The sequence below is a fragment of the Penaeus chinensis genome, chromosome 14 (genome assembly GCF_019202785.1).
Source record: "Penaeus chinensis breed Huanghai No. 1 chromosome 14, ASM1920278v2, whole genome shotgun sequence".
Taxonomy (NCBI): domain Eukaryota; kingdom Metazoa; phylum Arthropoda; class Malacostraca; order Decapoda; family Penaeidae; genus Penaeus; species Penaeus chinensis.
The window spans coordinates 2,794,382-2,811,762 of record NC_061832.1 but is presented as its reverse complement, the minus strand read 5'-3'; the positions used below and the strand labels follow the sequence as shown (position 1 = coordinate 2,811,762).

Below are 17,381 nucleotides of genomic sequence, written 5' to 3'. Positions count from 1 at the left end.
GTGCCGCAGTCACATTCGAATCAAATTTGGGGAAAATCGCAATGACTGACGGCCTCATAATCACACCCCCCCTTCCCTCTCTGTCAATCATTAATTCATTAATTTCCTTGCTCTTTTATTCATTAATTTTATCTCTGTCATTATTTCTCCCATTCATTCAGTAATCTACACTCTCATTCAGCCATTTCATCTTTTTTCTCCCCTTTTTTTTCCTGTTCACTTATCAGTTTATTCTTTCTATGCTTTACTTTTGTATTTAATTTCTGTTCATTTCAAAATGCTATGCATACTCTTCGCAGCATTGGAGTCCTGCGTATGGTATTCACGTGAATTTTATATTTTTGCAATTATGCATATGTTTATATGCATATCTGCTTAAAAATGCGAAATAAAACAGTATAGCATAATACTTGTTTATTTTTTTCTTCTTTACACTGATAAATAGAGAAGATAAATAGATCGTGCAGTCATATCAGAATAAATACTCTGATAAAGATTTACTTAGACTCGTTGGAGTCGTAGACGTACTGAGGCCTGGGAGGTCTGTATTCGCGGGACTCAGCTGACTCAAAGGACTCAGACTCAAAGGACTCGTAGGAGTCGGGATAACTAGCTTCGCCTACATAATTGACTTCGGCCACGTAGCCAGAGTCGCCGTCCACGAAGTACTTGACGGTCTGCAGGCGGCCGTCGGGAAGCTGTACGTAGTAGGATCCCTGAGTGTGGTCGCCGTCACGGGCCTCCTGGTGTCCGAACTCGTTGCTTGAAGAGTCATCACTCACGGCCCAGTTGAAGCTGTACTTGGCTTCAGAGGATTCGTAGGACTCAGCAGAAGCTTCATTGGGATGCTGAAGTGGAAAATATTGATCACCCATAACTATGATAGATAATAATATCAAAATGGATCTTATTTTTTCTTAAGTTTCCTACATCGCTTCCATTGTAATTCACTAGCATTGCATAGTTTCAAAAACTCACCTGAGGCGGCAGGTATTCGTAGGACTCAGCAGAATCTTCATTGGAACGCTGAAGTGAAAAAGATAGTGTCATTAGCTAAGGTTATAATAAATAATATGTAATGGTGTATGAAGTTAATATGCAACTATTCTTTCTAAGGTTTAGTGCATCACATCACATAGTTTCAGACACTTACCTGAGGCGCGAGGTATTCGTAGGACTCACGGCTGTCAGCTGCAACGACAGCAGCCAGACCAAGGATGATAAGGAGCTGGGAAAGAGAATTATAAGTTACTGGACTATATATTTTGCTGTCCTTATTGCTGTGTATTTATGTATAGACAAATATTTCATATCCGAGGCCGATACGAAATATACCTTAGCGTTCATGGCGGGACCGGGAGCTTGAAGGCAAGTGTCGATCTCGAAGGCGGCAACCAATTTATATTACTGACACAAAGGTCGTTTCGTTGGGCCATTCAAGGTCGTCTCTCTCTCCTTCTCCCTCTTGCTTTTTTTCTCTTGTTCTCAGTGAATGCTTCTCTCCTCTCTCTCTCCTTTTCCCTGACTCAATCTCATTTTCTTACCACACACGCAAACGTATATATATATCGATATCTTTATATTTATTTATCCTTTTATCTATTTACTTATTTTGACAAACATATTTTGTGAGTGTATATATGTAGATGTATCTTTTTCTCTCTCTCACTCTCTACACACACATATATGTATATTTATGTACACACACATATATATGTATATATATGTACACACATACAAACGTGCGCTCACACACTAACACACACACACACACACACTCATATATGTGTATTTTATACAAGAGGTTTGCAAAATTAATATACATATATATTTATATATATATATATATATATATATATATATATATATATATATATATATATATATAAATGAAGGGAGGAGAGAGAGCGAAGACAGATAGAAAGGATGGTGGGATTGGACACATACTACTGATTCAAAGGAGGTTTGTGTCTGCTTGATAATAAACCTTGGAGAAAAAATAATATCGAAAACTCCTGTTTCTGAAACATTTTGGCCTAGCTTTTTTGTTTTGTTATTTAGTTCAAGCTGTTTATGGGTGTTGCTTGGTTTATCCATTTCGCTTAATTCCATGTTGTTTTGTGTGGTATTTAATAAATAAATTACCTAGTGAGACATTTTTACCAAATCAGTCTTATTCTTCATGATTTGATTTTACCCATTTACATTTTTTCTTGCACGTCTGTCTGAACGTTACACAGTAACGTTCAGACAGGGGGGAACGAAACAAAGCCATATAGGGGAAAGAGAAACAAACCAGCAGTAGAGGTGAGTGGAAATGACTTCTTTTCAGACGGCAAAGCAGATCCTATCGTCTGAGACAAGTATTAGTATTCCTTTTTTTTGCAATGGCTGAGATTAATAGGTCGTCAACAATTTTAAAAGGCCCCGATCTGTCCCCTAATTCTGAAACATGGATATTTAAATGTCATTAGCCTATTGAAATTATCTGTACAAGGTACGGCCTACAAATCCCTTTTGTTGTTAGGAGAAGTCCACTGACACACGCTAGCATCATTTTCTAAAATATCCTTAAAACACACCTAAAACTGTCCTGTTATTAGTGGACTTCCATTTTTCATTTGTTTTGTATGATATTTCAAGTACGGAGTAACTACTAGGAATTTGGTTGTAAGTACTCTGTGCCTGTCAAATCTAACAGGGTTACATTTTTTATTTGCCAAGATAGACCTGATTTAGAAATGTAACAAAAATGTAAATACAAATAAGAAAGTTCATGAGGAATTAATCACTGACCACTGGCTTCTTCAAGAAAACAATGCAAGTTGAATACATTTAAAGCTAGCTAATAACACTATAATTTCTTCATTCTAATTCTAATTTGGGTGCATGCAATGGCAATCTAATTCTAACTATTTCTAATTCGTAGTTCTAACGTTGTTATATGGATGAATGTCTATTTTATTAATAGTGGCTCTGTGGTCCGGGCGCTTTGCGCTGTCATGTTTCGTCTTAATTTTATGAAACCTAATAGTTACGGAAAATGAATGAGTTCTTCGTTGCCGAAGTACTATTATATTTTCCGATTATCCAGTTCGCTAGTATGCGGCATTTTTGTAATAGAATATTTTGTAAATTATCATTCCTATGTGCAGTGTTTTTGTGTGCACAAACATACTTGTGCATATGAGTTTATGTTTCGGTGCGTGTATATACAGTATGATGTACTGTATACTTACATGCTATATACCCTGCAAATTCCTAAGTTGCTGAGACCGGTGAGTTGCTTTGCTGTATGGATTGTTGACTAATAACAAAAGCTTATGCTGCCGGGCAACGTTAGGGTTCAGCAAGGCCGGTGAAGGACAGGTTTTTCTGTTCAGCTCAATGTTTTGCAAGATAGGGCTAATTTTGATGGCTGGAGTGAAAGATGACAGGTCCTTGATTATAACTGTGTATTGATAGATGGTTAGAAAGTGATTATGCACATATACATAATAGAAATGCAGACAAGTGCATCAACAGATGAATACTGAATCGGGTATGCATCTTTATAGCATTAGCAAATACCCATTTTCAAGAATATGGCAGTGGTTCTGCCTTGCCATTGACATTTTAGAATGTAAGGCACGTGGCCTTGAATGAGCCTGTCGGTCGACGAGTATATATTGGTCCTAAGTCCTCGGCAGATCAGTTTTCTCCGAAACAACAGCTTCAACCATGAATATTAAGGTGCGTCTTTCTTCGCTGTAATGTTGCCATTTTCCTGTGGAAATATATATACAAACTAAGCAAATTATCCAGTAACTTCTTTCTGTTTACATGAATAAAGTCGCTCATTGTAAACAATTCCTCTAATTATTCACATAATGTTCTATATTGGTTATACCATACAATATCTGATCAGATTTACTTTTAGGTCGTTATCCTCCTGGGCCTGGTTGCCATCGCTGCGGCTGACAGCAGGGAATCCTATGAGTATCTGCCTCCAAGGGTTAGTATGGAGTCGCGCTTCTCTTACTTTGCGAAAAGGGGTAATTTCATTTTAGAGAATTCGCACAGCGTTGCATTACAAGATTGCTCACAAGATTCATCATATAGATGATAATTATAATAATCATCATTACATACCATTGTTATTGTTATTACTTTTATCATTGTCATCATCGTCAGCAGCGGCATTAATGCTATTATTATTATAACTGCTACTACCGCTACTACAGTTAGAAGAACATACTAGTATCATTAATTATGCATAAGATTTCAATAGTATCTATAGCTATTATGGTTTCAAATAGTAATTTCCAAGTTCCAAACAATATCATTACTATTACTGATGGGGATCAATGTGTTTACAGTGATCAAAAATGCACTTTCACTATTTTGAGTAACAGTGTCACTAGTTATGTTAATAACAATAATAAAAATGAAAATAAGTAACATGACCAAGAAATATGAGAAATGCAAAACACCGTCTCTAAAGCTAGAAAAACTACCCATAGGTTTCCTCTGAAGAATCTGCTGAGTCCTACGAGTCTTCCGAAGCCAAATACAGCTTCAACTGGGCCGTGAGCGATGACTCCTCAAGCAACGAGTTCGGACACCAGGAGGCCCGTGACGGCGACCACACTCAGGGATCCTACTACGTGCAGCTTCCCGACGGCCGCCTGCAGACCGTCAAGTTCATCGTGGACGGCGACTCTGGATACGTGGCCGAAGTCAGCTACGAGGGCGAGGCCAGCTATCCCGACTCCCATGAGTCCTTTGAGTCTGAGTCCGCTGAGTCTGAGTCCGCTGAGTCTGAGTCCGCTGAGTCAGCTGAGTCTCGCGAATACAGACCTCCCAGGCCTCAGTACTTCTACGACTCCAACGAGTCCAAGTAAATTCTACGGACTCCACAATGCTATCTCTATATATTATTTATTTATCAATCTAAAATAAATTTGCATAATTCCATGTTATTTTATTTTTGGACTTTCCGGGAACTCTACCACTGACCTAGTTATTTTTTTGAAGTCACTCGGACACCTATTTAGCCTAATGTAAGCCTAATGTAATGAAAATATAGGATAAATATGGTCAAATATATTATTGCTTCACAGTAGTATTGAAGGCTAGCATTGGGTTTTGTTAATACATTAGCCAACTTGCCAGTGATGGGTATATGCTTCTTCCTGAGTAACATGTGCAAGTTCTAATCGTTTTACTCCCTGGTTAGAAGAAAAAGAAATCTACATGACCAGGATTCCAATAGTCACATCACGTAGACAGCTCGTGTTCCATGTATTTTGGGACCCACTACATTGATAATCTGTCTTACTCTATAATGAAAGAAAAAGAAATCTACATGATCAAATTCCAACAGGTACATAGCGTGGATAGCTCATGTTCCAAGTCTTTTGGAATCCACTACATTAATAATCTTACTCTATAAGGAAGAAAGACAAAGCGATAGAGACACAGAGTGAGAGATACACATAGACAAACTGAGACAAACACAAACATACACAAAAGAGAAAGATTGACAGATAGACAAACGTACCGACAAAAAGATAGACATACTCATAAATATATATCCAACGCCGAAGACTGGTCAAATAATGTATTTGGCCAGGTCAAGGGGGTCATTGGTGGCACCTCAAGAATGTAGAAAGCGAACAGGACATCTGTCTTAAAAAAAAAAAAAAAAAAAAAAAAAAAAAATCTAAGTTGCTTTCAGCAGATCAAAGAAGAGATAAGTCACGTCTTCCACCAATGCTCTGCACATTGGATATGTGTGTACATTTGTATTTCATACATTTGCATGCATTTAAACCGTTGTTTCCTATCCTTACGAGATTACAAGTATTTAGCTTTTTATGAATGAGAAGTCTTACTAAACACATGGGCGTGGCATAGGGCTAACTTTATCTATAATTGCCTCCGTTGTATGGATCATAATCTTCCCCCTTCTGACCTCGATGTGAGATTGAGTATGAGACACAAATTCGTTTTTCGTCCTGTTCATTGCATTGTTGTTGATTGAAGAAATTAGACTCATTCTCTCACTTTCTTTTTGTGTTTATCTCACTCTATCACTGTCAGTTAATCTGTCTCTCACTGTCTGTCTTTCTATTTCTTTGTCAGTCTTCCGCTGTCTGTCTCTTTCTCTCTCTGACTCTGTCTCTCTCTATGTCTCTATGTGAACATTCCTTTAACTCTATAGTTACACTTCATTTTAAAAGGGATATTTTTGTTTGTTTTCTTTGTTATGTTGTTTTTGGTAGCTCATGATATACAAAATCAACCATTGAATCGTTATTGATGCACTTCGCTCCCTGAAGTGCCGCAGTCATAACAGCTTCAAATTACGGGAAAATCGCAAGGGCCCTGATGACATCTTAAGAGGCATTCCAGTAAATCTAAGCCTGTCTCTATCAGTTCTCTTAAGAAACCTTATACAACATTCTTTCTCACTCTATTATTTATTTACTTTATTTCTCTTTCTGCCATTTTTCTCTTTCACCTATTCATTCCCTTATTCGCGTTATTCTTTTGGTTCGCGTTCTTATCAAATATTTCTCCCCTTTCTTCTCTCTGTCTTTAATATTCATTTTCTTTCTCGGTCATTATATTTCCCATTCATTCACTAATCCCTCTTTCATTCATCCGGTTCATTATATCAACCTATTGTCTCTATGTTTTCCTTTTTGCATTTCATTTATGTTCATTTCAAATTGCTATACACACTTTACGCAGCAATGGAGTTCTGCGTGTGGTATTCGCATGAAATGTTTATATTTTTGCAATTACGTATATGTTCATTTGCTTATCTGCATACAAATTATGAAATAAAACAGTATTGCATAATATCAATTTATTTATTTTACACTGATAAATAGAGAAGATAAATAGAGAACATCGTGCAGCCGTATCGGAAAAAATGCTGAGATAAGAATTTACTTAGACTCGTTGGAGTCGTAGACGTATTGAGGCCTGGGTGGTCTGTATTCGCGAGACTCAGCTGACTCATAGGACTCAGACTCAAGGGACTCATGGGAGTCGGGATAACTGGCCTCGCCCTCGTAGCTGACTTCGGCCACGTAGCCAGAGTCGCCGTCCACGAGGAACTTGACGGTCTGCAGGCGGCCGTCGGGAAGCTGCACGTAGTAGGATCCCTGAGTGTGGTCGCCGTCACGGGCCTCCTGGTGTCCGAACTCGTTGCTTGAAGAGTCATCACTCACGGCCCAGTTGAAGCTGTACTTGGCTTCAGAGGATTCGTAGGACTCAGCAGAAGCTTCACTGGTACGCTGAAATGGAAAACATATATAAGCTAAGATTATGATAGATATTATGTATATGTATCTTATTCTTTCTCAAGTGTAGGACATCGATTACATTTTAGCATTATATAGTTTCGTACTTACCTGAGGGGGCAGGTATTCGTAGGACTCAGCAGAAACTTCATTGGAAAGCTGAAGTGGAAAATATAGTGTCATTAGCTAAGGTTATAATAAACACTATTAATGTATAACTTATTTTTCTCAGGTTTAGTACATCGATTTCATTGTAATTCAAAAGTATCACAGAGTTTCAGACACTCACCTGTGGCGCGAGGTATTCATAGGACTCACGGCTGTCAGCTGCAACGACAGCAGCCAGACCAAGGATGATAAGGAGCTGGGAAAGAGAATTACCAGTTACTGGATTACGTATTTTCCTTTTTTTGATGATGAAAATACTAGATTTCCGTCTATTTACCATGTAGACTGTAAAATACATGCATGCTTACAGTATATTTATATATGGACAAATATTTATATCCGAGGCTGATACGAAATGTACCTTAGTGGTCATGGTGAGAGCGGGAGCTTGAAGGGAAGTGTCGATCTCGGAGGCAGCAGCCAATATATATTACTTACACAAAGGTCGTTTCGTTGGGTCGTTCAAGGTCGTTTCTCTTTCTCCCTCTTGCTTTTCTCTCTTTTTCTCTGTGAATCTTTCTCTCCTCTCTTTTTTTTTTTCACACACAAACGTGTATATTTTATTAATTCCTTTATTTACTTACTTTCACAAAAAAATATTTTATATATGTGTGAGTGTATATGCGTATATCTATATAGATATATCTATGTGTACACACTTTACAAACACACATACACACATATATATACCCTATATATATTCTATACATACATGGAATTATTTACCTTCTGTTTCTAAACATTTTGGCCTGGCCTTTTTTTGTAATTGTGTTCAACTTGTTTAGGTATATTGATTACCCATTTCGCTGAATTCGATGTTACTTTGTGCGGTATTTTATAATAAATTATCACGTATGACATCAGTCTTTTTCTTCATGACAGGATTTCATCCGTTTACATTTTTTTTTCTCTATGCTAGTTAATTGTAAATACATTTGTGTAAGCATTTATCTTGAGGAAAAAGACAAACACAATAACATGCGGACAGGGGGGGGGGGGGATGAAACGCAGCCATAGTGGGAAAGGAGAAATAAACCAGCAGTGGAGGTGAGTAGAAATGACTCCTTTTTAGACGGCAAAGCAGATTCCTTTCTTGTAGTGGCTGAGATTCATTTCTACCTCCGTGTTTTTGATGCAGTATGCTCCAGTTGTGTGCTCATAGCGAAAGGTGACATGACCTTGAATTAACTTAAGTTCTTTGCCGACTAGGTAGGTACATCTGAGCCAACGACTGATTTGAATATTTCGAAAACGAGATCCTGGATGTGGTTAAAAGCTGGTTTTCAATCTCTAATAACCATTTTACAAAAGGTGATGGATGTAGCGATGGAAGAGATACGTAGGCAACAGTTTCAAAAGAACCCGATCTGTCCCCTAATTCTGACTCTTTCGTGATCATTTTCAACAAGCGACATGCCTATTTACGCATGGAGATTTAAAAGGCTGGCGTCGTCATTAGCCCATTTAAATTATATATACAAGGCACGGCCTACATATCCTATTTACTATAGAAGTTTACTAACATAAGTGTATAAAATATGCTTAAGAAACTTCTATAACTGTCCTGCTCTGTGATGATTTTTACTTTTCATTTTTTTTTGTGATATTTCAGGTAGAATCTAAATTGCAAGTGCTCTGTACCTGTGACATCTTTGCTAACAGGGTTTCATTTTTTCATTTCATTATTCTATTTCTAATATGCTAGCATGCAATTGTAATCCAAGCAAAATACGTAATTCTAACATTGTTCATTGGGTGTGGGGAGATATCTATTTCATTCATAGTCGTTCTGTGGTCCAGGCGCCTTGCACCTTCATGTTCTATCTCACTTTATGAAGTTTCGTGAAAGTTACTGCAATGATAAATGCGCTTGTTGCAGAAGTACTATTATATTTTTCGCAAATCCACTGGTGCATATCTTAATAGAATGCCTTGCTAGTTATTATTCCTATGTGCAGTGTATTTGTATGTACAAATATAATTGTGCATATGAATTTGTTTCTGTGCGTGTATATACAGTAGGTACTATATACTTACATACTATATACCCTACAAATTCCTAATTAAGTTGCTAAGAACCGCGAGGTGCCTCTCCGCCCATTTTACGGATTGTTGACCAAGAACAAAAGCGTATGCTGCCGGGCAACGTTGGGGTTCAGCAAGGCCGGTAAAGGACAGGTTTTTCTGTTCAGCTCAAATTTTTTGCAAGATACGGCTGATTTTGATGACTGGAGTGAAAAATGCCAGCTCATTGTGAATTTGTTTTGACATATGATTAGATAGTACTTATGCACATTTACAGCAATAATGGAAATGCATTAACAGATGAATGCGCGTTCGGGTATGCATCTTCATTAACATTAGCAATTACTCATTTTCAAGAATGTGGCAGTGGTTCTGCCTTGCCATTGACATTTTAGAATGTAAGGCACGTGGCCTTGAATGAGCCTGTCGGTCGACGAGTATATATTGGTCCTAAGTCCTCGGCAGATCAGTTCTCTCCGAAACAACAGCTTCCACTATGAACACTAAGGTGTGTCTTTCTTCGCTAAAATGTTGCAATTTTCCTGTAGAGATAGATATGAAGTTCTAAGCAAATAATTTGGTCACTCCCTTCTATTGACATCAATATACAAGCACATTGCAAGTATTTCCTCTAATTATTCACATAATGTTCTATATTGGTTATACCATACAATACCTGATCAGATTTACTTTTAGGTCGTTATCCTCCTGGGCCTGGTTGCCATCGCTGCGGCTGACAGCAGGGAATCCTATGAGTATCTGCCTCCAAGGGTAGTATGGAGTCGCGCTTCTCTTACTTTCCGAAAAGGGGTAATTTCATTTTAGAGAATTCGCACAGCGTTGCATTATTAAAAAAAAAAAAAAAAAAAAAAAAAAAAAAAAAAAAAAAAAAAAAAAAAAAAACTCGATTATCCCGCATGCTCACAATATTCATCATATAGATGATAATTATATTAATCATCATTACATACCATTGTTATTGTTATTACTTTTATCATTATCATCATCATTAGCAGCGGCATTAATGCTATTATTGTTATAACTGCTACTACTGCTACTACAGTTAGAAGAACAAATACTAGTATCATTAATTATGCATAAGATTTCAATAGTATCTATAGCTATTATGATTGCAAATAGTAATTTCCAAGTTACAAACAATATCATTACTATTACTGATGGGGATCAATGTGTTTACAGTGATCAAAAAGGCTCTTTCACTATTTTGAGTAACAGTGTCACTAGTTATGTTAATAACAATAACTAAAAGAAAAATTAATAACATGACCAAGAAATATGAGAAATGCAAAACACCGTCTCTAAAGCTAGAAAAACTATCCATAGGTTTCCTCTGAAGAATCTGCTGAGTCCTACGAGTCCTCCGAAGCCAAATACAACTTCAACTGGGCCGTCAGCGATGACTCCTCAAGCAACGAGTTCGGACACCAGGAGGCTCGTGACGACGACAACACTCAGGGATCCTACTACGTGCAGCTCCCCGACGGCCGCCTGCAGACTGTCAAGTACGTCGTGGACGGCGACTCTGGCTACGTGGCCGAAGTCAGCTACGAGGGCGAGGCCAGTTATCCCGACTCCCATGAGTCATTTGAGTCTGAGTCCGCTGAGTCAGCTGAGTCTCGCGAATACAGACCTCCCAGGCCTCAGTACGTCTACGACTCCAACGAGTCCAAGTAAACTACTGACTCTACAATGCTCTCTATTTATATTTTATATTTATCAGTCTAAATTAATAAATTTGCAAAATTCCACATTGTTTTAATTCGTGACTTTTTGAGATAATGGAATGCATCCAAGTAACAGCAAGTTAAATATGATAAAATGCAATTATGTTTCTAAAAATGATTCAATCTTCATGGAATTTATCGTTAGGTTTCATAGAATTACATAAGAATATGCAATCACAAATGACCCTGGCCCTACTTCAGCTATTGGTAAAATAGAACCCCTTAATACATATTTATAATTACTTTTACGGGCACATTTAAAAATCTCCACTTCAAAAGCTGCAAGATAGTGACACTTGCCTAACCCATGCTAACAATATAAACATGGTCAAATATATAACATTAACGCAATAACGCGAAGAGACCTGCAGACGAAGCATGGAGAAAATAACGTTCATAGTAGCATTGAAGGCTTGCATCGGGTTTTCTCAATACTTCAGTCAACTTAATAGTGATGGGTATATGTTTCTTCCTGAATAACATGTGTGTTACTAGTTCTAATCGTTCTGCCCCCTGGTTAGAAGAAAAATAAAATGATACGACCAAATTCCCAGTGGGTACATAACGTAGACAGCTCATGTTCTAAGTCTTACGGGACTCACTACTTTAATAAACTCTTTATAATGAAGAGTAAGAGCGAGAAATAAATACTGAGAGACAAATACACACACACATGAATGAGACAAATCAACGGACCGACAAATAGACACGCACACACTCATAGAGAGATACTGGCGGATAAAGAGACACACACAGAAGGAGAGAGACAAACAGACTGACAAGCAGACATGCACACAATAATACAGAGAGGTAGCGCAGGAGAAAGAGAGAGATACAGACAGACAAAAAGGCAGGAATGCTTGAAAGAAATCCACTCACAAGCCCGCCATTCTTAAATAAAAGGTTTAAGACACTGACAACAGCGACTGAAAGAGGATTAGGTTAGCGACAATTAAATGCATAGGGTTCTCGATATTCGAATATCTAGAGCGCTATAAAGAAATTTGAGCACCCGTGTGTCTATGTAATCTTTCCTCCAATAACTTTAGTCTATAAGTAGGCTGTCGTATACATTACCCAAATATCTTTTCAGTAGCTTGGCGATAATGCCAATCACGTGACTGATTGCTGAAAGAATACACATATGCATACACACAAATAGATATATGTACACATAAACATACGCATATACATATATACATACACACATACGCGTACACACACATGTATACACATATACATGCATGCATGCATATATATATATATATATATATATATATATATATATATATATAACATATAACATATAGTGTATAAATGTATACATATGAACATAAACAGAAACATAGTAACAAAGATGAAAACACCATAACAAGAAATGAAATAATATCGTAACCTTTCGACATCTTTACGAGTTCCTCTTCAGATGAATAATTGACCAAAATTATTCCGCTAATTTTTCGTCTGAAGAACTCGTGAAGAGTTCGAAACGTTACGGTATTGTTTAATTTCTTATATATGTTTATCCATATACACATGTAAGAATGCATATATATATATATATATATATATATATATATATATATATATATGTATATATATAAAAATGCATGCATGCATGCATATATATATATATATATATATATATATATATATATATATATATATATATATATATATATATATCCCCACTCACACTCACACACATGTATATATTTTCATACACACATACATGCCTTTATATATATATATATATATATATATATATATATATATATATATATATATATATATATATATGTGTGTGTGTGTGTGTGCAAATATATATGCAAACACACACACATACACAGAACGAATTCGTATTTTATTTTTGTCGTTTATCGTTTCAAGAAAAATAATACTTTTATATTTGGTAAGTTACTGAAATTAATACAATTCTTTGGATATACATAGATGTGAATGCATTGTACCATCCCTTTTAATTTGTTATATGAATACACACAAACACACTTTTTTCCTTCATTTATCTTTAACATTACTTTAAATTTACTTTAAATGTAGGATTACACTATAGACCTCTTCTGTCTCATCTGACTCTTTATTGAGTAAATAAATACAGTATAATAATAAATTGGTCAGAAACAAATACATTTATGAGTCTAATTTTCACAATTAGATCAGTCAACTATTCGATAATAACCATCTTAACAATAATTCTCAAGAACAATGAAATTACAAGCCTAAATTATTATCAGGATTCAGTCATAAATAATCTAGATAAATAGAGAACACTGAATAGCCGGTCAGACAAGACATTTACTTTGACTCGTTGGAGTCATACGCGTACTGAGGCCTGGGTGGTCTGTATTCGCGGGACTCAACTGACTCAGCGGAATCAGCCTCAAAGGACTCGTGGGACTCGGGATAAGTGGCTTCACCCTCATAGCTGACTTCGGCCACGTAGCCAGAGTCGCCGTCCACGAAGTACTTGACGGTCTGCAGGCGGCCGTCGGGAAGCTGTACGTAGTAGGATCCCTGTGTATTGTCGCCGTCACGGGCCTCCTGGTGTCCGAACTCGTTGCTTGAAGAGTCATCGCTCACGGCCCAGTTGAAGCTGTACTTGGCCTCGGAGGACTCGTATGACTCAGCAGATTCCTCAGAGGAAAGCTAAGGATTGTTAAAAAAAAAAAAATCTTATTAATTTTCTTTCCTCAGAGGAAAGCAAAGGATTGTTGAAAAAAAAAAAAAATCTTATTAATTTTCTTGTATTTTTGACGATAGCATTTTTTTTCTATATGGTTATTTGCATTGCCATATTACGACATTATTGTTTATTATTACAATCACTTAACGTATTTACTAGCTTCAGCGCATGTACATTATTATGATTTAGATGTTGATAATGAATAGAAACTAATAATGGCAATGGGATGATGATAATTAAGTCGATATTAACGGTGAATAAATTATCGTATAAGTAATAATAATGGTAGCTTTTGATGACATTTACCATTATAATCATTTTAAGATAAAAAAAAAAAAAAAAATGTAGAAACGGCAATACTTAAAAATAGTCATTACTATGAAAGTACAGAGTGAATATACATAAAGCGTGATTCCTCACCCTTGTAGGCAGATATTCATAGGATTCCCTGCTGTCAGCCGCAGCGATGGCAGCCAGGCCCAGGAGGATAACGACCTGAAAGTAATTTAGTATGATGAAATTAAATATGCAGAAAATGAGTATAAATATTTACGTTATTCCCCCTCTCTCACACACAAATGCACACATATGTGTCGGTTTATATTTCAACAAAAGCAAGAGTTTAAAAAAGCCGTTTGCTTTATTCTTCTGTATATTATTCCAGCTTCTAGGAAAACTTCCATAAAAGACCGAAGGAAGATACCTTAGTGTTCATGGTGGTAGCTGTTGTTTCGGAGAGAACTGATCTGCCGAGGACTTGGGACCAATATATACTAGTTGACCGACAGGATCGTTCAAGGACACAGCTGCACATTCTAAAGCCTCGAAGACAGGGCGGAGCCGAAACCTCACTATTAAAAAAGGGCTATTACAGTTGTATATGAAGTCGCGCATTCATCCGTTGACGTATTTATCTGCATAAGTATTTTCCGTCTCTGTATTCATATATAAACGTATACTTACACGCTCACACAGACACACACGAAGACCTATCATCTGTCACACCACTCATCAAAATTAGCCCTATCTTGCAAAACATTGACAGAAAAACCTGTCCTTCACCGGCCTTGCTGAAACCTAACGTTGCCCGGCAGCAGGTGCTATTGTTCTAGGTCAGCAATCCAAAATATTGGTGGTAAAGCACGTCATCGCTCTTGGTAATTTAACAGAAAATGTATTGGGTATAGAGTACATAAGCGTACATTGCATACTGTATGTACGCGCACAAGTACGTATGTACTCACAGAATTACTGTACATAGGACTAATAACTAAAAAGTATTTATTATATTGTCTTATGCTAACCAATTAGACATGGAGGAAATATAATACTCCTATAAGTTAAGCGAGATGGAGCATGAGGGACATAACTTCCGAACTTCAGAGCAATTCTAGTTTAAATCGATATATTTATCCTTTGTTTTTAATATATTGATTGTTATTCATTTCTACTTAAATGAGACATTCATTGGTAGATTTTTAAACGTTTTAGATATTCTAACATTTTGATACCTCAAGTTATGGGCGAAACAGATAATTCAAAATAATCAGTTAGTCCCTCTTCACCTACATAACTATGTTAGAATGACTAATTTTGCTTAGGTTTCCATCACATATTACCAAATAAGAAATAGAAAGAAAGGAGGAAAGTGTTACTAGTTAGCTTTAGACAATCCGGTGTCGGGTGCTTGCTTCTTCCTGAGCTTTATCTGCTAGGTCTATCCTTACTAAAAATGTAACGGCTGATCATGTTGCCAAAGAAATAACAGGCACATAACGCTTGATGCCCAGTTCCTAGTGGGTAGCCCAACCCAGAAATATCCTATAAAATAAAAGGAAAATGAAAACCTATAAAGATCAGGTTATCAATTTCTTCAAATGATATTTTAGGAATCTTTTTCACATGTGTCAGTTGACTTCTTGCAGCGAGCAAAATACGGACGTAGGTTGTACTTTGTAAAGATCATTTCAATAGGCTAATGGCGGTGCCGGTCATTTCATTATCCACGTGTAACCAGGAGTGTTGCTTGCTAAAATATTGATGAAAGAGATAGACAAATAGAGATCCTTTCCACATCCTTTCCTACGGCCATCGTCCTTGGTAAAATGGTTAGAGATGGAAAACGGGCGGCCAACCACACCCAGGATCTTGTTTTTGAAATGTTAATTTGATTAAATGTACAGTACCTAGCGAACCAGCAAAAAACTTCCCGGTAATTGAAGGTCATAGCACCTTGTTTCGCAGTGACCACTCAACTAGAACATTTTGGCTCAAGAATATAGATGAAGAAACGAAACACAACTACAATAGGAAAGGAGTACTAGAGTTTGTCACATACAGCAATGCCGATTATGTCGCCTAAAAGGAGTCAGTTCTATATTGACTGTCATGGTTTATTGCTCCTTTCTGTGTTTGATTCATTTCACCCGGTCTGTACGTTCCTGCGTTTGTCTTTTTTTGCGAATGAATACTATTGCACACGAAAATGAGTTTTTAAATTAAAACAATAAAAACCTGACAACAGATGAAACCAAATGTAATAAATGGTAAGATTATGATAGATGAAGTGTCACAAACGAAAAAGTTTTATCAAATACCATAAAAGAGGGTGGGAAGTGGATGCAAAAATCACAAGCAGAAATGCCTGGTCAAAAAGTATCAGACACAGAATACTTTTTAATCTATGAAAGTGATATACGTCAGTCAGAATTTCTCTGAATCAAATGTATTATAGCTCAGCAGTGTATTTTCAACCTACCCCTTCTTTCTATCTCTTTCTCCTCTCTTTTATATATTCGATGATTTATATATTACATGTTTTTTTCATATATGTATATATATATATATATATATATATATATACACACACACAAAGATATTTGATATATATGTAAATACATACACCGAATTTTGTGTGTGTGCGTGCTGAGAAAAAAGAGAGAGAGACGACCTTGAACGACCCAACGAAAGGACTTTTCTGTCAGAACTATAAGTTAGCTACTGCCTCCGAGATCGACACTTGCCTTCAAGCTCCCGGTCCCATTATGAACGCTAAGATACATTTTGTATCAGCCTCAGATGTCATATTATAAATATACAGTAAACATGCATGTATTTTAGAGTCTACAGTGTAAGTAGGCGCAAACCTACTTTCACCAGCTACCAAAGAATATATAATTCAGTAACTTCTTATTCTCTTTTCCAGCTACTTATCATCTTTAGTCTGGCTGCTGTCATTGCAGCTGACAGCCGTGAGTCCTACGAATACCTCCCGCCTCACGTGAGTATCTGACACTATGTGATACTCAGAAGTCAGTGTACTACACCTGGTGAAAATAAGATATTTATTTCGTAACATATTATTTATCCTGATCTTAACTAGTAAACTATGTTTTCCACTTCAGCGTCCCAATGAAGCTTCTGCTGAGTCCTACGAATCCTCCA

At 36.8% G+C, this 17,381-nt stretch overlaps 5 protein-coding genes across 5 annotated transcripts; 2 read left to right on the top strand and 3 right to left on the bottom strand.

Annotated features, from left to right (window-relative positions):
• Window positions 1-401: 401 nt before the first annotated feature.
• On the bottom strand, window positions 402-1,347 carry LOC125032067 (pro-resilin-like). The gene is made up of 4 exons (XM_047623033.1): window positions 1,336-1,347; window positions 1,154-1,228; window positions 979-1,026; window positions 402-848 (listed from the first exon to the last, which is right to left on the bottom strand). The coding sequence occupies exons 1-4, from the start codon at window positions 1,345-1,347 to the stop codon at window positions 498-500; spliced, it is 486 nt and encodes a 161-aa protein (XP_047478989.1). The 3' UTR covers window positions 402-497.
• Window positions 1,348-3,914: 2,567 nt separating this feature from the next.
• Window positions 3,915-4,954, top strand: LOC125032264. The gene is made up of 2 exons (XM_047623359.1): window positions 3,915-3,994; window positions 4,503-4,954. The coding sequence occupies exon 2, from the start codon at window positions 4,576-4,578 to the stop codon at window positions 4,939-4,941; it is 366 nt and encodes a 121-aa protein (XP_047479315.1). The 5' UTR covers window positions 3,915-3,994; window positions 4,503-4,575; the 3' UTR covers window positions 4,942-4,954.
• Window positions 4,955-6,938: 1,984 nt separating this feature from the next.
• On the bottom strand, window positions 6,939-7,836 carry LOC125032066. The gene is made up of 5 exons (XM_047623032.1): window positions 7,825-7,836; window positions 7,585-7,659; window positions 7,407-7,454; window positions 7,224-7,289; window positions 6,939-7,118 (listed from the first exon to the last, which is right to left on the bottom strand). The coding sequence occupies exons 1-5, from the start codon at window positions 7,834-7,836 to the stop codon at window positions 6,939-6,941; spliced, it is 381 nt and encodes a 126-aa protein (XP_047478988.1).
• Window positions 7,837-10,012: 2,176 nt separating this feature from the next.
• LOC125032065 (endochitinase A-like) lies at window positions 10,013-11,268 on the top strand. The gene is made up of 2 exons (XM_047623030.1): window positions 10,013-10,259; window positions 10,833-11,268. The coding sequence occupies exons 1-2, from the start codon at window positions 10,135-10,137 to the stop codon at window positions 11,266-11,268; spliced, it is 561 nt and encodes a 186-aa protein (XP_047478986.1). The 5' UTR covers window positions 10,013-10,134.
• A 2,044-nt stretch (window positions 11,269-13,312) lies between these two features.
• LOC125032064 (cuticle protein-like) lies at window positions 13,313-14,751 on the bottom strand. The gene is made up of 3 exons (XM_047623029.1): window positions 14,641-14,751; window positions 14,358-14,438; window positions 13,313-13,900 (listed from the first exon to the last, which is right to left on the bottom strand). Exons 1-3 carry the CDS (start codon window positions 14,749-14,751, stop codon window positions 13,550-13,552), a joined length of 543 nt encoding a protein of 180 aa, XP_047478985.1. The 3' UTR covers window positions 13,313-13,549.
• Window positions 14,752-17,381: the final 2,630 nt, after the last annotated feature.